We start from the raw sequence: 21,783 nt of genomic DNA, 5'->3' as shown, positions 1-21,783 counted from the left end.
AGTCACTGTGGCTAATGTAGTCGTGTTGCGAGAGGACGCCGCCAAACATTTCATCTCTAATGAGCTCGTGATCACACCTGCCGCCGTCGCGGTTCCGTTTCATCTCCCGCCATCCAGTCGGGCCCGTCAAAAATCCAGCCATTGATTTCCTGACAGAGCTGATCTTTGACCCCCTTTAATCAGGGTTGGCGTTCTGCTCGTTTTGTTTGAGAACTTGTCAAGCAGCCGACGATCGGCAAAAAATCGGAACGTCCTTTCCTCCCGCTTATCTCTAAAGAACCTTTTGATGTGCGCTTGAGGCCGGCGCCGCTTTTTCTTTCTCCAAATTTCTTTCGTTTGCACGCTCCCACTTATCTCCACGTCGTTAACGAGATTAGCTGGAGGTGATTGACGGAATTAGCCGGAGTTCGCCAGTTTGTTCGCATTGCGGACGCTAACGGGGTTCTATTCACGTGTGATCAAAGTCATTCGTTTTTAGCGCGTTAGCTGGCCGCTCAATGGCCGCTCGGCTGCCTATCGATTCTTGGTAAATGGCGCCAATGATTTAGCGGACCGTCACGGCGGCGGCGGCGGGCGCCGTGTAGCAGAAAAACGTCAATTAACGGCGCTTGTCCAAGGAAATATAAAACACGGGCCTCCATCTTGATGTACGAGCCGATCGCGAGCCGCCGATCCGTTCGGAGCGAGTTGGCGCGCTCTCCCGCTTAAACGTTAGCGGATGGCGGCTGAATGGCGAGCCACGGGGACTCTGGCCGGAGCGTCTGGCAGTCTTGCCAGAACCCGCTGGGACGCCGGCCCGACATTAAAAGCCCGGCCAGGACCGGGGTTGGCTTCCTGGTCTCTGCTGGCCAGTCTTTCTCCTCGCCGTGACCAAAGTTTCGCCACGAATGGCGAATGTAGGCCAAACGCGCTTCTCACGCGACCGCTCGGGTTTGAAACGCAAAGCGTGGCCGGCCCCGTCGGACGCGCTGTCAGCATTATTAGACATAAACGTGACAGTCGAGCTAGCGTTAGCCCGAAAGCCTAATTTGTCTGATTTCGGGACAAGACATCAGACTCCCAACAATTCTCTCGGGATGAAAGTTTCGACAGACGGCATCGTTGGCGTGACGCCATTGACCGTTGTCTTTCAGCGTCAAGATGATGTGCGAGGTGATGCCCACCATCAGCGAGGACACGGCGCTGAGCCAGCGCGGCTCGCAGAGCAGCTCGTCGGACCCGGACTCGCACTTTGAGCAGCTGATGGTCAACATGTTGGACGAGCGAGACCGCCTGCTGGACACGCTGAGGGAGACGCAGGAGAGCCTGGCTCTGTCCCAGCAGCACCTGCAGGACGTCGTCTACGACCGGGACTCGCTGCAGAGGCAGCTCAGCTCCGCCCTGCCCCAGGTAGGGTCACCCCTCATCTTTTTCCGGAGCCGCTATCGAATACTAAAGCGGTCGAGCGTATCAGTGTCCTCGTTTTGAAGATGCGGCGGCCTTTTGAATGCGATGCCGCTAACGTCTCGGCGGTCGGATCCTCTTTGCGCGGTTGTCCCGCCTCGACCCTGGCGTGGCGGCGCCGTATCCGTGCAAACGTTGCCACGCACCCCGGCGGCTGAAATAAAGCCAAGGACGCAAGTGGAGGCTAGCTCGGACACTATCGCGCCGTCGCAGGCTGCGCGGCGCTCTGCTGAGCACTCTACTGGAAGGGGGAGGGGCCGTGCCGAGGCCCTTCGGGTAGACCCCCCCCCCTTTCTGAGCGTTTCGCTTCCTGCTCGGCCAGCTCATAGCGGTAATCGTGGACCGGAACGAGCTAGGGCGATTCCTTTCAGCGCCCACATTATGATAGGCACCCGAATTGTCTTTTCAAAAAGGAATGGCGCCTCTCCCGGCCTCGCTTTCTGCGGCATTGAGAGAAAAAGAAAGAAAAAAAAATGGTAACAGGCTCTTCCCAACCGTGACATTTGAATTCCCGGTTGCTTCGACGGCTGACCTTTTTATCTCGCCATATAAATCTCCAATAGCAAGATTGACTATTCTTTCTTCTACCCAATAGCGTTCGTGGGGGCTCACACCAGTACACAATCTGGATCTTAAGCTACTGTACTTCCCCTCTAGGCCTGTCAGCTGGCCTTCCCTTCCTCTGCATCACATGACCCTTCCCTGAGATGGTTGGGGAGGGCAGCGGAGTGTACGTGCCGCTGTGTAGTTTATTTCTGACAAGCATCGATTGTTTTTGCATCTGAGTGAGCCTTTCATCTCCGGCGGCGTCCGGAGCGGTCCCGACGGAGGCGACCGATCAATACGGTGCAAAAGGTTAAGGCCTGATTAAGGTGAAAAATCGCTAGTCGTTGGGATCGGAGCGACGTGCAACTTCCAAAGTCTTCCCGGAAAAGACGTCATTGATCTTTGGCTGGGATCCTACGAAAGGGAAAATGCGCGAGGAGCACGAGTCAGCAAAATGTACGCCTCAAAGGCTTTGTGTCGCTCACCGGCAAACGATGACCCCGGTCTGGGATCAGTCGCTCCATTTGAACGCCAGGAATAGAAGGTGATGTCATGAGATAAGTTTGAAATCGTATTCCAGTAGCTTGTGGCTATGTTCGTGGTTTAGCTTCGGGTGCTTAGGCCAAAATCCTCTTTGAAGGTGAAACGTAACGAGGTAACCAGATGTTTCTCGTCGCCTCGGGCATCCGACCCACCTTGTCGGGGAACGTCGCTCGCGTGTCGGCGGGCTTACGTGAACGACATCCGGGGCGTCACCGCGGGGTCGGCTTGACATAGTAATTAACGACGGTCGTTCTTTGACGTACTGTGGATAATCGCAGGCTAACTTCCTCTTAAACAAGAGGTTGGGCCCACCGAGCGCCGCTTCCTCACGAACGAAGAAAAGGCTGTGATTAGCGGCTCGGAATTAGCGCAGCGACGGCCTTCGACTGCCGATCAACGCCGATAAACAATTGTTAGGGCAGACGTGGAGGTCGCGCTTGGTTTTGCCTTCTTGAAGCCAGGCTAGTTAGGCTAAAGCTACTTAGCCGAGTCACATTCCCCCGCCTTGCTCTTTTTTTCCTTGACGGCAACGTTGTAGTCCCGCGGCATCCCGTCGGCCGCAGCAAAATGTCGCCATTGTTTGGCCCGACAAAGAGGCGTTTGAGGGCCAGGCCTCCGCGCCGGCATGTGAGCGTCACAGGTTTGGCCGTGCCGAGCCGCAGGGCGACCAAAGAGGAACCTGTGATTGGGGATCCGAATTTAGATAGCGCCGCTAATGGATATCCCTTTCGGCATTTCATCAGCCAGACGCTGAAATCAGCTCCCTAGTGCGCCGTAGAAGAAAAGTCTCCGATCATCGTCTCCGACTCGGCCGGCCACTTCCTGTCGACTTAATGGATCGCCCGCCGTTTCCGCTGCCGTTCGTTCCACGCTAATGGGTGTCGACGCCACCTTTGCGCGCTAATCGGCGAGCTGGGAAAATACGATTGTAGCGCGTGCGAGCGTGGCAGCCGCACGGCACGTGTGAGTGAGTGACAGCTACAAATAAAAAAAAAAGTAGGTCACGGCCAAACGGCGCCGCTGGTGAGATGCGATCAAACTGTGAAATTTGCCAGTAAGTCATATTTTGCAAAGTATTTGATGCTTCCACTAAAAAATGGACTTCCGGAAAATGGCAGCAAAGCCCTACTTTTGTCTAAATGGCGGCCCTTCGTAACATACGCCGCAAGCTGTTGGCAAAGCACGACTTTGGATTTTGTGACGAGCCACACCCGTCGGCGTCTTGTAGCATTAGCCGCACGCTAAACCCATGACAACCCGAGGCACGACACAAAGACCGCTTTTGTTAGCCGTCGCTCGTCACGCGAGCTGAATTAGCACGATTAGCATGAGATCAAGGAGGCCCAAAGAATCTTTTGATGACAAACGGCAGCCTGGCGAGGAACACGGGACCGTTTTGAATTGGCAGTGGGCGTCAGGCTATTTTTAGCCAGCAGATGTTTATAACTTTGCCCCCCCCCCCCCACCCCCTCCACCATTTCACAGATGAGAAAAGAATAAAGCGGTTTGATGTTTTTAATGCTCAAGTCTCAACATGACAGTTTTTTCCCTTCACAAAAAGCCTATTTAAGAAATATGAAGGCACACAGATGTTGCCTTTAGTTGGATGCCGCCGCCTTGTGGCCGAATTATGTATTACACCCAGATCAACGTTTCTGACAAATGTGGTTTATTTTGACGCGCTGTCCATTGTTGTCCACCGGAGGGCGCCATTGGACTTTGAAGTTGTTGTCATCCGATTGGGAATGACCTTCAGCAAGGAGTTTGTGCATCCCAAACTGCATTTTGGGGAGCAATGCGGGAATTGGCTAAACACAGCTCACTTTTATTCACAGAGCAATAAAAAAAAAAAAAAAATATTGTTGTTCCCCAACGGCAATTTTAGCTGTTAAGTAACGTCGCAAAGACTTTTGCAGGCTCCCTAACCAGATTCGGGGGAACTAATGTGGATTTATGTCTCATTTTCCCGCGCTTTTTCATCTCCAAACCTCGTTAGACTTGCTGGGGGCCTCTGTTAGTTTGTATGTTTGTTTTTTTATTGATTGATTTTTTTTTAAAATAAATGTGAGCGCCATCCCTCACGAGGGGGCGTTAATGAGGAACTTATGAAATTGCCTCCTCTTCCTCTCCCTCCTGCCGGTCGTCAATGGAAAGACAGATGAGTTAAATAAGGTAGAGAAGAAGGAGTGGGAGGCCAACATTTTGATTGCACTTGCTGCAAATTCAAAATGAGGCTCAAACAAAAACATGCTCTCTGTCTAGTTGATGATTTCTAAGTTTTTAATGTCTGGAGTTCAAATTTCATTTTTGTTTTAAACATGGTATGGCATAGAATTGGCTCAGAGCAAAGTTTGTGGCTCTGGCGCCACCTGTCGGTGCAATGTGCACACGACAGCCTTTACTGTCCTACTGTACTTTAAATCCCAATGAAAATGTCTGTCCGTTGCAAAATCTTTCCAAATTATTTGTAGTCATGCATTGACGTATTTCTTTGCAATGATGTCGCCTCGCTGCCTCGGGGCGCGGCTTGTTGTGATGCTCTCGCAGCTGATTGGTTCGCGGGGAGGAAGAGGGGTAGCGGGGGCCGAGGTAGGGGCAGAGAGCGGGGGGGACTTGGCTGTCGGTTGCCGAGTCGTGCTTAATCCATCGCAGCGGCGTCGGGCGTCTCCATGTCACCATGGAACCTGATTGACGCGGTTCCTCCTCGGGCTCTCCGCTGCTGGGCGGCTCGCGCGGGCACGCCGCCGCCCCTCGCCGCCTGCTGCGCGCGCACGCGCGTGCTGATTGTGTTGGATTTTTTTTTTCCCTCCCCTGTCTTTTGTTTGCTCGACGCCAGTCATGTCCTGATCTGGGATGTTGCATAGTGGCGAGTTGCGGTGGGGATTATGATTTTCTCGGAGCTGAGCGCGGGGACGAACTCCCCCAAGGCGCACCCGCCCAACGGCACCAGGTTCTACACCTTCCAGGCAAGTCACGTGACTTTGACATGGAATCTCCCGACTCAATTAGACAAGAGAGAATTGTTGAGAATGCTTTGGAGCTGTTAGCAATCGGTTTTGGTCCTTTCTCGTCCGGGCGGGTGTCAGGTTGTGGTGGGGTGCTCCTATATGGCCCAAAAAGACTTCCTGCTATGGAAAGTCGTCGTTGACGAAGGAATCTGCTGATTTCCTGCAAATCTGTGTAGACACAGCTGCACAATCTTCCTCCTCTGACACTTCTGGCATGACAACATGTTTGCGCACAGCCTGAGGGGATGGTCGGGGTGGGGGGGGGGGGCACAGACGGAGATGAACATCATCATCTCAGCCACAACGCAGCACCTCCATTCTGTAATTGAATTCTCTTTAATTGCTAACGGCGAGGGGATTTGAGGAGTAGGCGAGCAAGCACGGGTGAAGCTAAGCTACTTCCCGTGTGGAAACGTCTCTGACAGCTGTCAATCAAGCGTGGATGTGGCAGAGTGACGCTCTTTGTGCTGCCCGACGTACACGTTTGGCGTCCGCACGCAAATGAGGGCAGGGCGGGCACGATCGATGCACAGAGAGACGTTTGACCTTTGGCATTGTTTGCGAGTTGACTCACGTGTGATTGCGCACGCCGCATCGGTCACTTGACTGTGCACGCCGAAGGAGGCGTTTGCCCTATTTTCCATCTTTTTTTTTTTTTTTAATCGGAGTTTAAAATCCGTGCGGGGCAGATGGGCGATGCCGTTTGACCCACTTTGATGGATTCCACTGCGATTAAAAGGATGAGCCCGCTTTCGAATGCAAGCCCCCCCCCCCCCAGCCCCATTGTGTCATCTATGTCCCGGATATGCTAAATAGTTAGCTTTGTAGCGGGCAATTAGCTTCAGTGTGTCATGAGCAACACACTCAAAATCACGTTGCCCTGGACACGTCAACCAACCTCCAACGCCTCGCTCGCTCTCCATGGTGCTGAAGCAGGAAATATGCGTTGCTCCTCCTTGGCTCTTTTATTTTACGAGCATCGTAAAGGGAGCGGCGGGTGCTCTGTCATTAACTCGAAAATCCCCCCCCCCCCCCCCTCTCTTGTCTTCTTGGAGATTCTCACGGATGGATTAAGTGGCGGCGTGTTTGGCGACGGGCGTCAGCTTTGTTGTTGCGTGGCGAGCTCTCCCGCTGTGTTGTTGCGGCGGCGTTATTACGGCCGGCCAGCCGGCGCCCTCGTGAATAATGCAAAGCTCATAAAAATCCGGATGTGTTCAATTAGCCCGCCTTTGCTTTTGTGCCGTTAAAGTGCTGCCAATGTTCCTCAGGCGGGTCTATTTTATTTTATTTTTAGCTCTGGTCGGGAATCTGCGGGTGGCGGCCTTTTGCTCGGACTGGAAAGACGCCTCGGGGCGATCAATAGATGCGACGGAGTCCATTACGCCCGAGAAAGGGAATTGTCCCGATCTGTTGAATATCAAGTCAGCTGGGATAGCATGTAGCGGCTAGCTCTGTTGTTTACCACAAACGTGACGCGGAAGCGTAACAAGCTGATAAAGACAATTTTCCTCTTGTTTGACTGATTGATTAAGTGTCGATGAATATATCGATCTGGATCAATGTCGATATAAATTTTGTGCATCTCCGTCTCACCGGGAGATGATTTTGTGTTTGCGACGGCCGGGATGCCGAGATGACAATTTGATTTTATCTGACCTGAGCCTCACGACACCCCTGGGGAAGGGGTGGGGGCACCTGCCCATCTGAAGTCGGTTGCCATGGCGACAGAGACAGTCGCTCGCAAAAGATCCGGCCGGGGCCGCACCCTCGGGTGCCTGCAATGGTTGAAGGCCAGCTGGCACAGGTGGGCGCTCTCAGGCATGGGACTCGAGGATCTAATTTTGGCTCCGGCGTCTTTCGGGTTATTCCCAATGCAAAGTGGCAGCATGCTGTTTCCCCCCCCCCCCCCTTCAAAGAGCCACGCCTATTTTTAGACTCATTTATTCCAGGCCTCATCACATGAGACGCTGGAACTGGAAATGAAAGAAAAATCGATTTTTTTTTTTTTTTTACAAAAGTTGACGAACCCCGCTTTGCGTTTCTGACAAACAGGAATAGCGAGGTTACGTGCTTCGCTATGGTAACGGAGCTGCGGTTGCCACGGCGACCAGCGCGCTGGGATGAGGAGATGCTCTTTTTTTTTTTCTTCCCCCGAGGCATCGTCGTTAGCAAGTTGATCATCCGTGCGCCGAGATTTGCTCAAACTGCTCGGGTTTCCGTTTTTAATTAGGGAGGAATGTTATAAATAATCGGATGAATTTTTGACCCCGCCTCCAAGCAGACAGAGCTTCCTTCCTTCCTTGAGACCTTTCTCCAAATGCCAGCGATCGCTAGCATGGGGCGTGACGCTAACGCGTGTTGACCGCTGTCACGGCAGGGGGAGGGGCCAAAGCTGGCAAGCTAACCAAATGGCGTCATCTTTAACCTGTTGCCCTTTTAAAAATGCCAACTGGTGGCCCACCTCGAAGACTTTTGTTTGTCAAGGCGGAACCTTGTGGAGAGCAATTGGAGCTGACGTCTTTGCATCTGCTCTTCTTCCACGTTCAGGAGTTTGCCGCTCTCACCAAGGAGCTCAACGCCTGCCGGGAGCAGCTGCTGGAGAAGGAAGAGGAGATCTCGGAGCTGAAGGCCGAGAGGAACAACACCAGGGTGAGCCAACTCCGTCCGTCCTCCTTCTCCAACCTGGGCCTCCAACGGCTCCTCTTTGTCCGTGCAGTTGCTGTTGGAGCATCTGGAATGTTTGGTGTCCCGACACGAGCGCTCACTGCGCATGACGGTGGTCAAGAGGCAGGCGCAGTCCCCCTCGGGGGTCTCCAGCGAGGTGGAGGTCCTCAAGGCCCTCAAGTCCTTGTTCGAACACCACAAAGCTCTCGACGAGAAGGTGCGCGACGTCAAAAGCCGCCTCGCCGGGTCCATCCGGGTTGAAAACGATTTTCCCGTCGCAGGTGCGAGAGCGACTGCGGGTGTCGCTGGAGAGGGTGTCCGCCTTGGAGGAGGAGCTTACGGCAGCCAATCAGGAGGTAGGAAGCGCTCACCGCCGTCGGCCTCACAATTCCGAGATTTGAAATCCAACGTCAAAGTTGTCGTCGCTATACAAACCCGCCGGACCTCCGCTCCGCTTTCGGAATAATTGAACCGTCCGCACCTTCGGGGGGGGCCGCTGGGGGCTGAGCGATTTCTGAAATGACGCAGACGGTTGTCATTCGGAAGCGTAAAAAATAAGATGAAGGGAATATCAAATGAGCAGCACAGGGACGGAGGAGCGTTGGCGCCACGTCGTTCGTGTCAGGCGCTGGCGTGAATGTGTCGTTTGATCTCCCAGCTGGATCGGTGACAGGAACAATGGCCCAGGCCTAATTACGCCTCGGTTAGATTGAATGAGGAGGTGGACGCTGCAGGCAGCCGTTTTTTTTTTTCCTCCTTCGTAATCATTTGACATGACGCTGGAGCGCCCCCTGTCTGCAGATCGTGGCCTTACGCGAGCAGAATGCTCACATCCAGAGGAAGGTGGCGTCGGGCGAGGCCGCCGACGACATCCCGGAGGGCGGCGAGACGCAGCACAAGGTCCACAGCAAGGTGCGTCGCCGTGGCGACGGCGAGACTCTGGCCGCGAACCCGTTACCGACAACTTGCCCTTTTCCCGTCCGTCCCAAGCGCCTGTCCAACGGCGCGTTGGAGTCGGCGCCGCGCGAAGCCGGCCAAGTGGTGGAGCTGCAGGACCTGCTGGAGAAGCAGAACTACGAGCTGGCCCAGATGAAGGAGCGCATGTCCTCGCTGTCGTCGCGCGTCTCCGAGGTGGAGCAGGAGCTGGAGACGGCCCGTAAGGACCTCATCAAGTCCGAGGAGATGAACAACAAGTACCAGCGGGACATCAAGGAGGTGAAACGCAGAGATTTCCGCCCGCCGTGGCGCTTTGCGAGCTGGTCCTGGGAATGTTTGCGTGCGCGCAGGCCATGTGCCAGAAGGAGGACATGGAGGAGCGCATCGTGACGCTGGAGAAGCGCTACCTGAGCGCCCAACGCGAGTCCACTTCGGTGCACGACATCAACGACAAGCTGGAGAACGAGCTGGCCAACAAGGAGGCCTTCCTCAGGCAGGTGGGTACCGCCCCGCCCCGTCTCAGTCCGTCCCGGCCGCTCCGGCTTCAAGGCGCCGTTGTTTTTGCACTCCCAGATGGAGGAGAAGAACCGGCAGCTGCAAGAGAGGCTGGAGCTGGCCGAGCAGAAGCTCCAGCAGACCATGCGCAAGGCCGAGACGCTGCCCGAGGTGGAGGCCGAGCTGGCCCAGAGGATCGCCGCGCTCACTAAGGTGAAGAAATGCTCGGCTGACCAAATGTTGGAGGTCTTTTTATTTCGCTGTGCGTCGCAGGCGGAAGAACGTCACGGCAACATCGAAGAGCGCATGCGCCACTTGGAATGCCAGCTGGAGGAGAAAAACCAGGAGCTGCTCCGGGTGAGGACCACGGACGGACGAGCGGGCGGCCGGGAGGACGCGCGGCTCTCATCTTCTCCCTCTCCTTTGCGGCAGGCTCGCCAGCGAGAGAAGATGAACGAGGAGCACAACAAGCGTCTGTCGGACACGGTGGACCGCCTCCTCACCGAGTCCAACGAGCGCCTGCAGCTGCACCTGAAGGAGCGCATGGCCGCGTTGGAGGAGAAGGTTCCCTCGCTCTCGCTTCTCTCCTCCTTGTCTCCTCGTCTCACTTTTCTTTTTTTGCACCTCCAGAATTTACTCATCCAGGACTCGGAGGGCTACAGGAAGCAGTATGAGGAGTCCATTCACGCGAAGGTGACTTCTTCAACTGATGAATATGAGGGGAACTGGTGAAGATCTCTTTTTTGGGGGGGTTGCAGACGCATTTGGCTGAGGAGATTGAGAAGCTGCGGTCAGAATTGGACCAGTTCAGGTTGAGGGTGGGGTCCCTCACCGAGCCCACCCTGTCACGGTACGGCTACTTTTTTTTTTTTTAATAATTGTAAATAATTGTACAATGACCCGACGTCTCAACCAGGTCTCACCTGGACACTTCGGGCGAGCTCCGTTTCTCCCTGGGCTCTCTGGCCGAGACCCAGTCGGACCACTACCGCTCGGCCAAGGTCGTACGGAGGCCCAGGCGAGGTCGAGTGGGCCTGCGGGAAACCAAGGTCACTTTGCCCATATCAACTCCAAATTATTCATTGTCATCATCATAATGATAAATAATCAATAAAATAATGTCGTCTAAAATATACATCATATATATAATTAGAAAGAAATGATGGAAATAATAAATCTGTATTTGTCGCTCAGGCCAAGTCTCTGGGCGAGCAAGAGTGGCGCTCGCAGCAGCTGGGCGTGGCGGGCGGCGGCGGCCACCATTTTGAGAGCGACACGGAGATGTCCGACATGGACGACGACGACCGGGAGACGCTCTTCAGCTCCATGGACCTCCTCTCGCCCGGCGGACACTCTGACGCGCAAACCTTAGCCATGATGCTTCAGGAGCAGCTGGACGCCATCAACAAGGAGATCCGGTCCGCCGCCCACCTCGTGGCCGCTTGGATTTTAAAACGCCAAGGCTTCTTCCGGAGGCTGACGTTGAGCGTGGGATTCCGCGCAGGCTGATCCAGGAGGAGAAGGAGTCGACGGAGCTGCGTGCCGAGGAGATCGAGAGCCGCGTGGCCAGCGTCAGCCTGGAGGGCCTGAACCTGGCTCGCATGCACCACCATCACCACCACGGGGCCTCCATCACCGCCTCGGCCACCGCCTCCTCCTTGGCGTCCTCGTCGCCGCCCAGCGGCCACTCCACGCCCAAGCTGGACCCCCGCAGCCCCGCCATGGAGCGCATGGGGGTCATGACGCTGGTACGGTATGAGCCCGCTTGACCGGCAAAGCCGTCCCAAAGCCATTTCCAGGCGTTCAATCTTGTCATCCACCGTGTCCCGACAGCCCAGCGATTTACGCAAGCACCGGCGAAAGGTACGCAAAAGCCATCCGCTCGCCCGCCTTTGCTCCACGTGACGGATTGTCTGTCAGATCGCCGCGGTGGAAGAGGACGGGCGCGAGGACAAGGCCACCATCAAGTGCGAGACCTCGCCGCCCGCCACGCCGCGCACCGTCCGGATGACGCACACCCTGCCGGCGTCCTCGCACAACGACGCCAGAGGGTAGGCTCGGCGAAATCAGCGGAGCGCCCAACACCTAACTCGAGCGCCGGCCGGCCCGGCCGGCTCCCCAGGTTGTCCTCCCTGGAAGCGGAAGGCACCGCGAGCAGCGTGGCCAGCAGCCAGGACTCGCTGCACAAGCAGCCCAAGAAGAAAGGCATCAAGTCGTCCATCGGCCGCCTCTTCGGCAAGAAGGAGAAAGGCCGCATGGGGCACATGGCGGCGCACATGGCGCACCGCCACGTCATGCTGGATCCGCAAGGTTAGCGCGAGCCGCCGCGCGTCCCGCCCGCCGCCGCGCCTAACCGGCGTCCCGTTCCTCCACAGCCACCGCCATGGACGCCGACGTGGCGGGCCAGGAGGCGGGGCTGAGCAAGCTGGGCACGCAGGCCGAGAAGGACCGGCGCCTGAGAAAGAAGTAAGCCGCTCGGTTCCCGTCAGCGCCGCTACAAGGCTTGTTTTGTCTCAATGGATCTCTGTGTTTGGTTGGTTGGTTGGTTGGTTGCCTAACGAAGAATGCCCTGCCTCCCTCCTCCTCCGCCTTCTTCTTCTTCGGGACGGAGGGCGCCCTCGCCGCCATCTTTTTGCATCTTCCCTCGCACAAATGCATGCCAGCCTGCCGCTCTCCTTCCCGTTTCAGTATCTTGGTCCATGGCCGTGCTCTCGTACTTGTCGTTGTGTGGAAAGCCACTGGAGCGTTTCTTCCACGTCCTTGTTTGACTTCCCGCCACCGCACGAGATGCCAACCGGACGTCTGTCTGTCTGTCTGTCTGTCTGTCTGTTTGCTTTTGTGTGGCGGACGGTGAAAATGTGGACTAACTGGTGTGTACTTTTTTCCTCTCTCCTCCCTTGGCCTCTAACAAAGCGGGTAAGTGGCCAGGACGCGGCGCTGATCTCCACCGTCACACATCCTGTCCTGTCTTAGCCCCCGCCCCCTCCCTCCCTTCTTCCTTCTTACAGTCGATTGACAGCTGGATCCGATTTTCACTCCTGGAATGCCACCCTCTTCAATTCTGCGTCTTTATTTGTGTTCTTCTTGATTTCTCTCATAACCGTTGCCTCTCCCCAGCTATGTTCAGTCGTCACGCCTCGTTCGAAATCGAGCTGAACATGCAAACATGAGCTGGCCTCATGTGCTGGACGGACGAAGAGCCAAAGCGCTTGCCTTGCCTTTGGGAAAACGGATCTCCATGCTGTGCCGTGTCCATTTGATATGTTTTGCTTCGGACCTTCCATTTCGCGAGATACCACCTGATTTGTTTTTGTGTGTGTGTCTGAGATTTGGTCTTTGCATGTGGGCGGGATTATGCTTACACATGCAAAGTCCACTCGGCTGGCGAGAAATGTCGAGCGGGTAATAAGACGAACACGGACGATAAACGCTTTGGGAAATAAAGAGTCGTGGGTGGGGTTGGGGGGGGGGGTGAGGAAATACGCTACGTCCGAGTGATGCCTTCATGTGTCTCCTGCGCGCACGTAGACACGAGCTTCTGGAGGAGGCCAGGAGGAAGGGCTTGCCTTTCGCGCAGTGGGACGGACCCACCGTGGTGGCCTGGCTGGAGGTGAGCGCGCACTTGACGCCTCGTGGCTGCCCGGGTCCAAACTGTTGCCTTTCCAGCTGTGGCTGGGGATGCCGGCGTGGTACGTGGCGGCCTGCCGCGCCAACGTGAAGAGCGGCGCCATCATGTCGGCGCTGTCCGACACGGAGATCCAGCGTGAGATCGGCATCAGCAACCCCCTGCACAGACTCAAACTCCGGCTGGCCATCCAGGAGATGGTCTCGCTCACCAGCCCGTCGGCGCCCCCTACCTCCAGAACCGTGAGTTTGCAAAATAAGGACCCGGCGGGGTGGGGTTTCTTCTTGTGTGTTCTGTGTTGTCATGACGACAGTGTCCTTCCGCCAAATGGCGGTTCACCCATCTTCGAAGGTCTGCCACAAAATTGATGCTAATTTCATTAGCCTGTCTATGGTGTTTGACATTGTAGGTTAGCCTCCAGCTAGCGGACACCTCATGCAGCTGCGTCTGGAAATTGTCCCCTGCTGCAATTAGCTTTAGCGTGCATGCTAACGCGTGTGTGCTGTGTTTTGTCCAGTGCCCCCTCCTCCCCCACCCCACCCCCCTCCCTTCCCCACCCCCCCCCCCCCCCTCCCTTCCCTTTGACGTGGGGCCGTTGGTGGTCTTGACTGTGATGCTTTAACACTGTTGGCTTACAGTGGTGCTGCTCTTCTTCTTTAACGCTGCTTGCGCCTCCTGCTGGACATCTACTACCACCGCACCCCGCCCCTCCGTCTCCGGGGCGCCGCCCTTGTAGCCGTCAGGCAACGTATGGGTGACCCATGAGGAGATGGAGACCATGGCGGCCCCTTCCAAAACGGTCAGTCCCCCCCCCCCCCTCTCTCCTGCCACGCCTTAACCAACGCCGCCTGACCGTGCTCGCCTTTTCCTTGCGCCACGTGAACCCTGGCGTGCTGCTGTCGAGCCAGTCCTCCGCATGAAAGATGACTTTTCGATTTGTGTTCTCCCAGAAATCCCAGTCTGAAGAGGGCAGCTGGGCACAAGTAAGGGGAACAAACACGCAAGCGCACCTCGAGTCCAATAGGAACCACGTTGAGATGCCCATATTTGCGCTCCAGACGCTGGCTTACGGCGACATGAACCACGAGTGGATCGGCAACGAGTGGCTGCCCAGTCTCGGACTACCTCAGTACCGCAGCTACTTCATGGAGTGCCTGGTGGATGCGCGCATGCTGGACCACCTCACCAAGAAGGACCTGAGGGTGCATCTCAAAATGGTGGACAGCTTCCACAGGTAAGCCAACACAGGCCAAGCTCCTCAACCTCTTGACATTGCCCTGATTTTTTTTTTTTTGCTCTCATCCCAGAACAAGTTTACAATACGGCATCATGTGTCTGAAGAAGCTCAACTACGACAGGAAGGAGCTGGAACGGCGGCGGGAGACGAGCCAGCACGAAATGCGAGGTGACGCTCGCAAAGGCAAAAGCCGAGGCGAAGAGGCCGAGTAAAGAAGCCGCGTTTGTCCTTCAGACGTGCTGGTGTGGAGCAACGAGCGGGTGGTGCGCTGGGTGCAGAGTATCGGCCTGCGCGACTACGCCGCCATCCTGCACGAGAGCGGCGTGCACGGAGCGCTGGTCGCCCTGGACGACAACTTTGATTACAGCAGCCTGGCCCTGCTCCTCCAGATCCCCATGCAAAACACTCAGGTGGGCCCCAAAGTCCATGGGTTCAGAAGAAGAACCGAGGCGACCCCTTTCTTTCCGTTCTCACCCTTCTTCAGGCCCGTCAGATTCTGGAGCGCGAGTACAATAACCTGCTGGCGCTGGGCACCGACCGGCGGCTGGACGAGGTGAGAGCGGGCGCCGGGCAAAACGTTGTTCGCAATTGCACTTTGACCTCCGTTTCTGGTGCGCCAGTGCGACGACAAGGACTTCCGAGGGGCGTCGTGGCGGCGGCAGTTCCCGCCGCGGGACGTGCACGGCATCAGCATGATGCCCGGCTCGGCCGAGACGCTGCCGGCCGGCTTCCGTCTGACCACCACGTCGGGACACTCGCGCAGGCTCCCGCCCGACGGTAAGCCGCCGCCGCCGCCCGTCGTATTGTCCGACACGCGGCCAAACTTGACTTTGCCGCTCTGCTCCGGCCGCTCGCCAGTCCTTTACGAGGTGCCCGACGACGGCTGCGACAACGTGTATTTGGATTGGTTCTAAGGTCAGCTATGCCCCGCCCCCCCCCCGCACGTGTCCCGCCCCCTGATCAAAGTGGGCCGTGAGTGTCGTGGTGGCTGTGCCCCCCCCCCCCAACCCCCTCGCCCCAACGAGCAAACAGCCTCTTTGCCCGCAGCTGTTGCTAGGCGGACTAAAGTAAAGGAAGCGATGTTTGGCCAGCCGTGCTCACAAGTGTCGTCTTTGCTCGCCCCGCCGCTGATCACGTCTCTTTGTCGCCCCCTGCTGTCCCCTCCCCACAGTGGGCGCCTCGACGGTTCAGCGCCTGGACAGCTCCACGGTGAGAACCTACTCGTGCTGAGGAGACGGACCTTAACATGTACCGCTGTATGTAACACACAGAACGACACCGACCGACCGCCGCTTCCTTTTTTTCTTTTTTTTTTTCTTCCCCCGGAGGCTTGGCACATCTTTGCTCGGCTCTCCCCGAGCCACGTCGCCATTTTGGGGTGCACAAAAATACTCCAAACAATACAGCATATATTTTATATGGGACATATCCTTCCATGCCGCTTGCTTGACATTTTTCTCCCAGTCTGGCAGCGGCAACAATTTTTTTTTTCTTTTTTTTTTTATAATGGGCTGTGCTGAGTGTGAGGTTTCTTCTTATTACTTGTTGACTTCCCTGATTTTGTCCAATGGCATGTCGAGGCGGCGAACAGCCGCCGTGGGCCTCGACAGCCCCACGTCGTCCCGTCACAACCTGCTTTTTTCTTTTTCGCAGGTCCAGTTCTGAGCGGAGCCGCCGGACGGGCCCACACACGGGGTGTGTGGGGAGGGGCCAAGGTCGGGGGGCTACGCCATCGGGATAACCGCGCACTGCCAAGAAGCCCCTCGTCTCGCCGCCTCATGCCTCCAACAAATCTCTTATTTCTCAAATGTGGACGCCAGCCAGCCGCCGCCTTCGGTGCTAAACTCTCTCGCAGCGGGCTGGTCGACATTTCCCTAAAGCGTACTGTGTATTTCAAGTTGGTTATGTAAATTCATATAAATAGGACATTTTTTTAATATATATATATATATGTGTAAAAAAAAAAAAAAGATTATTGAGCAAATAAGAAGTTAGTGGACCATAGATGAATAATATATGCTGCTCTCGGACCCTGGCAAACTTTCTATTTTTTTTTTTCTTTTTTTAATTTGGGGGATTGCAAACTCCTCGGAGGATGCCATCACCGCCCTCTAGCGGCCGGAGGACTAACAAAGCACACGAGCAACCCGAATTAACTCAGCGGGGAAGGCAGCCTCAGCTCATTGTGTGCACGTGTGTGTGTGTGTGTTTAAAAAAAAAAAAAAAAAAAAACGGCCAGAAACGCTTGGTGTCACTCGACGTTTTCCGCCTCTGAACTTCTGATGGACTCAAATGTTTGTTTTGGAAGTCTTACAATTTGCACGAACGCAGACGTCATCACGGTTCCATTTTGTGTGAATACGTTTTGATTTATTTTTGACTTCTTGTACGTTGGTGGTGGAAAACCTTCAAGTGGTGAGCAAAAAAGAAAAAAAAGACATTAAAAGCAAAAACGACCGAGTGGATGGTTTCATTCTTGAAGAAACATTCAGAAGTGCAAGGTGGTTGAATTGACGGAGAAACGAGCGCTCTTGAACGTCACATGACGTCACGATGGGCAGACGTCATTCAACGAGGACGGCCTACACGTCACATTTTTTTCCGGAGCCCCAACGCACCACAATAGCCGGTAAGATATATATATATTTTTTTTAAATGTAAACCATCGTAGTTAGCCTTTTTTATTTTGACTTGAACTTGCATATTTTCATTTGATTTGAAATTGCTTAAATGTTATTGTTGTCATTGGAACTAGTTTTTCATTTCAACCAACCTTTTACTTTCTGAACTAAAATTTATTTGAACTTCATTTTTCCTTTTATACTTTTGTAACTTTTTCTTCCTTTTTTTTCCCCCCATCTTCACGGCTGCCCTTTTGAACTCCTCCCTCACAACTGAACCAAAGCGAACGGCCCTTGTGACTTCTTGGCCCGCGGCGAGTTCAGGCTGCGTGGGACTTCAGAGTTTCCTCGATCTCCTTGAACACTTCAGGGTCCTCGATGGTGGGCGTGATCTGCGCAGAGGAATTTAAAGGTTGTCATGGTAACCTCCAACAGTCCAGAAGAAGTTGACGTTGGACGAACTTTGTACGGCTTCCCGTTGACCAGATTTTCCAACGTGGAGCGCGGGATCTTTCCGGAACGCGTCTTGGGAAGCCCGCGGACGAAAACGACCTTCCGGAAGGCGGCCACGGGTCCCACCGTATCTCGTACCAGCTTCACCGTCTCGCTCGCTACCTCCTCGTGGCGCTGCTTCACTCCTGCGGGCGCAAACAAGATTTATTCCGTCTGTTTTGGTGACTTACTTTAATTTTGTGTGCCCCCCCCCCCTCACCATTTTTGAGCACGCACAAGGCAAGGGGTATGTGGCCCTTCAGAGGGTCTTCCAAACCCACAACGGCGCAGTCAGCCACTGCTGGGTGCTGCAGAACCGACTGCAAAAAAAAAAAAAATCAGCAATGTCCAATATGATGGACAGATCCCAGCATTTCTGTACCTCCTCCAAAGCACCTGCGGACAGCCTGTGTCCAGCCACATTGATGACATCATCAGAGCGCGACATGATGTACAGGAAGCCCTCCTTGTCCACGAAGCCGGCGTCCATGGTGTCGTAGTAGCCCTGGGAAGATAAAAAAAAAGCTGCAGTTGGCTGGACGTTTCATTTCCGAGTTGCTGCTAATAGTTTTGCAGGTTTTGTCCGCCAGAGGGCGCCCTGGCGGCGATTCATACTGGGAATTTAGTGAAGTAGGTCTGCTTGAAAAGCTCCGAGTTCTGCCACAGGGACGATGCTGCGCCGGGCGGCAGAGGTAACCTACACACAGTCCACAAGTAATCTATTACTCACTGTATCCAATTGTTACTTGCGAGTCGACACAAATTCGTTCAATCGTGTCTTTCTGTGCTTCATGATGATGAAGAAGAAGAAGCCCAAGACGCTTACTTCACCACGATGTTTCCCAAAGTTCCGGGCTTCACCTGTCTCATGTGGTCGTCAATCACGGTCACTGCGAGGCAATGTTTACAATCGATCGATTGATTTCTTTTCGGGGGCGGCGTTTGAGCGGTACCGTCGTAGCCTGGCACGGGTTTTCCCGCCTGGCCCGCAGGGGGCGTCAGTGAGTTGCCCAGGCCGATGCACGTGGATGTGATGGAAGAGCCCGTCTCTGAAAGGAGAACAGAAACCGTCTTTGTCTCCTGCTCTCATTTTGTCCTCTTTGCGTCCGCTTCTTTTCCCGTCGCGATTGACATTTAGCAGCGTGGGCGGGTGTGGCGCCGAGCCTTTTTAATTAAGGGCCCGACACGATGAAGATGGTTAGGCACATCAGAGCTCTGCGAACAGCTGGAAAACGCACGTGTGTTGCCCGGCAACACCGATGACATCAGCGGCCACCTCCGAAAATAGCACGAGGATTAATATCAGCCTTTAACACGGATGAGCAGCAAGTGGAAGAACCACAAAATGATGGCCTCCAGATAACAATGCTCCGTTTTAGGACTACTGGGGTTCGGAATATTAGGGACGCCATCAAAACCGGAGCTAATTCATTTCAAAATCATGACTCAAATAAGTCAAGCGCAATGTGTCAAAAAGTGCTTGTGCGTTCTTGTACCCGTTTGCCACCAGTGATCCAGCACGGGAGCCCCGAAACTCTTCTTGGCCCACTCCAGCGTCTCCACGTCGCAGCGCTCCCCCGCCAAGAAGACGGCGCGCAGCCTGGAAGGACAGACACGGCGTCAAGCACGGCGTCGAGCGCCCAGGAGATCCCGCCCAATACCTGGGCAGTGGGTACGCTGCGGCGCTTTGAGCCTGGGGGTCCCGCTGGCGGATGGCACGGATGGCGGTGGGCGCCGTGAACATGGCGGCGGCGCCGTGCTCGGACAAGACGCGGAAGAAGGCGCCGGCGTCTGGGGTTCCCACGGGCTTGCCCTCGTAGAGGATGCTGCTGTTTCCGTGCAGGAGGGGGGCGTAGCAGATGTACGAGTGGCCCACCACCCAACCCAGGTCCGACGCCGCCCACCAAACCTGCCGCCGCAGGTTAGCCTCCACGCTAACTCGCGCTCAACACAAACGTTTACTTACTTCTCCGGGTCGAAGTCCGTAAATGTTGGACATGGTCCACTTGAGCATCACGGCGCAGCCGCCCGTGTCCCTCACCACACCCTGGCAGGAGAGAAAGGGATCGCAAATTTGGCTTGCATCTTTTAAAGAATATTTTGAAAAGATCACATCGAAGAGCACGTTTGGTTGACCTTGGGCGTTCCGGTGGTGCCGGAGGTGTAGAGGATGTAGAGCGGGTGGTCCGAGGAGACGGGGACACAGTCGTGGGGCCTGGCGGCCGCCATCTCTTCGTCCCAGTCCAGGGCCAAGCCCCCCCTCATGGACACGTTCTCCTATCGGAACATTAAAATCGCACTTTGATCCCAAATCCAAGAAGCCACCCGTTTCAAATGAAAGGACTCGGTACACACCGTGTTGTCCCTGCAGTAGATGAGAACTTTGGAGGGCTTGTGAGAGCTGAGTTCCAAGGCCTTTTCCACCAGGGGCACGTAGGCCACCCGCCGGCCCGGCTCGATCCCGAACGAGGCGGTCACGATCATTTTGGGCTGCGGGGTTTGCAAATGAAGTTTGTTTGTTTTCCTGACATCTTGTTGACTGAGGAAGTCAGCATACAAAAGCCGTTGGACCCCCCCCCCCCCAAGTTTGTTTGTTTTCCTGACATCATGTTGACTGAGGAAGTCAGCATGCAAAAGACGTTGGACCCCCCCCCCCCCCGTTTTTCACCTGGGCGTGATCGATGCGCACCGACAGCTCTTTGGAGGCAAAGCCACCAAAGATGAGGCTGTGCGGCGCGCCGATGCGGGCGCACGCCAACATGGCCATCATGGCCTGAGGCACCATGGGCATGTAAATGACCACCAGGTCGCCTTTGCCGACCCCGTTCTTCACCAGGACGCCGGCCAGACGCGACACCTGAAGCATAAAAATTGCAACACTTGCTTCGTGAAATGTCCGAAACTGACTCCTCCCCTTTTTTTTGTCCAATCACGTTTTAGCATCAATCTGATCAGGACCTTCACACTCTTGATGATGTCATCATTCTTGTGCCCTTTGATTGGTTGGTCGGAGCTGTCGTGGATGGAGCCTTACCTGTTCCTGCAGTTCCCGGTAGGTGATGATCCGCTTGGTGGCGGTCACGGGGCTGTCGTAGATGATGGCCGCCTGCTCGCCGCGCCCGTCTTCCACGTGACGATCCACAGCGTTGTAACACATGTTTAGCTTGCCTCCCACGAACCTCATAGACCAAAAAAGATTCAAATTATATCGAGCACATCTAACAAGGACTGTTGCTAGAAAAGAAAAAAATATTCTGTGCGTTTTTTTTTTTTTTGCATATTATACAAAAGCATTAACAAGCATGAACTTCCACAGAAATACCGTAATTTTCAGACTATAAGTCACACCGGAGTATAAGTCGCACCAGCCATAAAATGCCCAAAAAAGTGAAAAAAAAAAACATATATATGTATATAAGTCGCTCCTGAGTATAAGTCGCCCCCCCACCCAAACTATGAAAAAAAACGCGACTTATAGTCCGAAAATTACGGTAGTTTCATTTTTTTTAACAGATAATGATAAATACATTTTAAAAAATTCTGCAGCATACAAAACAAAGTTCGAACATTTTTTTAAACGTGTTGTTACTTTTGTTTATTTTATGAACGTGAACAATCAAAAAAGACCGTTCGGGGTAACAGACGTGTTATTGTTATGTGTTGGTGGTGCATTCACGTTCCACTTCCCAGCGTCGTTATTTTCCCTACCAGTTGGGGAACACAGGGTCCTCCACGTGCAGTGTTTTACTCCACGGTTCGAACCAGCGTATGTCCTGGCCCACTTCGGCCCAGTACTGCTCCGGCCGGTCCCGGGCCGTCGCGAAGGCTCGGGCGTAGCGCTCCGCTGCCGCCGCCGAGTCCACCACGTGTGCCTCACCCGCGCAGCCGCGTTTCACAGTTGCACTTTTCCCTCGAACGCAAACGCCCCATAGGCGAGTCCCAAGGCTTCTGCTCCTTGTGCATACTTTGGAGATTTGCGCGTGCATATTTGCTGCTTCTTCTGCTACTTTTGAAAACTTTTGCTCAACCACGCTCACTCACATACACGCACGCACGCACGCACGCAGACTTTTGGTAACGTCGGAGGATACCTGAGTGAACAACTCCTCCAACTTGCATCCTTAAGAGCCTGAACTTCGAACTGGCTTTTAACCACGCCTCCTTTTGATAAAA

The 21,783-nt window shown here is 54.7% G+C and overlaps 2 protein-coding genes across 4 annotated transcripts in view; one reads left to right on the top strand and one right to left on the bottom strand.

Annotated features, from left to right (window-relative positions):
• ppfia2 (PTPRF interacting protein alpha 2) overlaps positions 1-16,740 on the top strand; it is a 20,911-nt gene extending 4,171 nt beyond the window's left edge. The window contains exons 4-33 of one of the 3 annotated variants that reach the window (XM_061268273.1): positions 1,134-1,389; positions 8,088-8,189; positions 8,257-8,421; positions 8,486-8,560; positions 9,006-9,116; positions 9,195-9,419; positions 9,503-9,637; positions 9,714-9,848; positions 9,909-9,992; positions 10,068-10,199; positions 10,266-10,328; positions 10,394-10,485; positions 10,552-10,684; positions 10,830-11,053; positions 11,140-11,383; positions 11,469-11,498; positions 11,556-11,686; positions 11,758-11,945; positions 12,011-12,101; positions 13,164-13,245; positions 13,302-13,502; positions 13,997-14,059; positions 14,211-14,243; positions 14,319-14,494; positions 14,568-14,665; positions 14,732-14,907; positions 14,982-15,050; positions 15,118-15,274; positions 15,669-15,753; positions 16,151-16,740. In XM_061268273.1, coding sequence (XP_061124257.1) covers positions 1,141-1,389; positions 8,088-8,189; positions 8,257-8,421; positions 8,486-8,560; positions 9,006-9,116; positions 9,195-9,419; positions 9,503-9,637; positions 9,714-9,848; positions 9,909-9,992; positions 10,068-10,199; positions 10,266-10,328; positions 10,394-10,485; positions 10,552-10,684; positions 10,830-11,053; positions 11,140-11,383; positions 11,469-11,498; positions 11,556-11,686; positions 11,758-11,945; positions 12,011-12,101; positions 13,164-13,245; positions 13,302-13,502; positions 13,997-14,059; positions 14,211-14,243; positions 14,319-14,494; positions 14,568-14,665; positions 14,732-14,907; positions 14,982-15,050; positions 15,118-15,274; positions 15,669-15,727 — 3,723 coding nt within the window. In that variant the 5' untranslated portion in view covers positions 1,134-1,140 and the 3' untranslated portion in view covers positions 15,728-15,753; positions 16,151-16,740. Of the gene's footprint in view, positions 1-1,133; positions 1,390-8,087; positions 8,190-8,256; positions 8,422-8,485; positions 8,561-9,005; positions 9,117-9,194; positions 9,420-9,490; positions 9,638-9,713; positions 9,849-9,908; positions 9,993-10,067; positions 10,200-10,265; positions 10,329-10,393; positions 10,486-10,551; positions 10,685-10,829; positions 11,054-11,139; positions 11,384-11,468; positions 11,499-11,555; positions 11,687-11,757; positions 11,946-12,010; positions 12,102-13,163; positions 13,246-13,301; positions 13,503-13,996; positions 14,060-14,210; positions 14,244-14,318; positions 14,495-14,567; positions 14,666-14,731; positions 14,908-14,981; positions 15,051-15,117; positions 15,275-15,668; positions 15,754-16,150 lie in introns of all 3 variants that reach the window. The other 2 variants (XM_061268271.1, XM_061268272.1) reach the window with 2 other exon arrangements.
• On the bottom strand, positions 16,706-21,783 carry acss3 (acyl-CoA synthetase short chain family member 3). Its single transcript, XM_061268274.1, has 15 exons — positions 21,319-21,783; positions 20,645-20,789; positions 20,279-20,467; positions 19,966-20,100; positions 19,747-19,887; positions 19,577-19,657; positions 19,272-19,519; positions 19,107-19,210; positions 18,564-18,659; positions 18,437-18,500; positions 18,226-18,307; positions 17,993-18,115; positions 17,831-17,930; positions 17,581-17,756; positions 16,706-17,510 (listed from the first exon to the last, which is right to left on the bottom strand). Exons 1-15 carry the CDS (start codon positions 21,594-21,596, stop codon positions 17,439-17,441), a joined length of 2,034 nt encoding a protein of 677 aa, XP_061124258.1. The 5' UTR covers positions 21,597-21,783; the 3' UTR covers positions 16,706-17,438.

The sequence above is a fragment of the Syngnathus typhle genome, linkage group LG21 (assembly GCF_033458585.1).
Source record: "Syngnathus typhle isolate RoL2023-S1 ecotype Sweden linkage group LG21, RoL_Styp_1.0, whole genome shotgun sequence".
In the NCBI taxonomy this organism is placed as follows: Eukaryota; Metazoa; Chordata; class Actinopteri; order Syngnathiformes; family Syngnathidae; genus Syngnathus; species Syngnathus typhle.
Note: the sequence above shows the minus strand (reverse complement) of the source record. Positions and strands in the feature narration are given on the sequence as shown.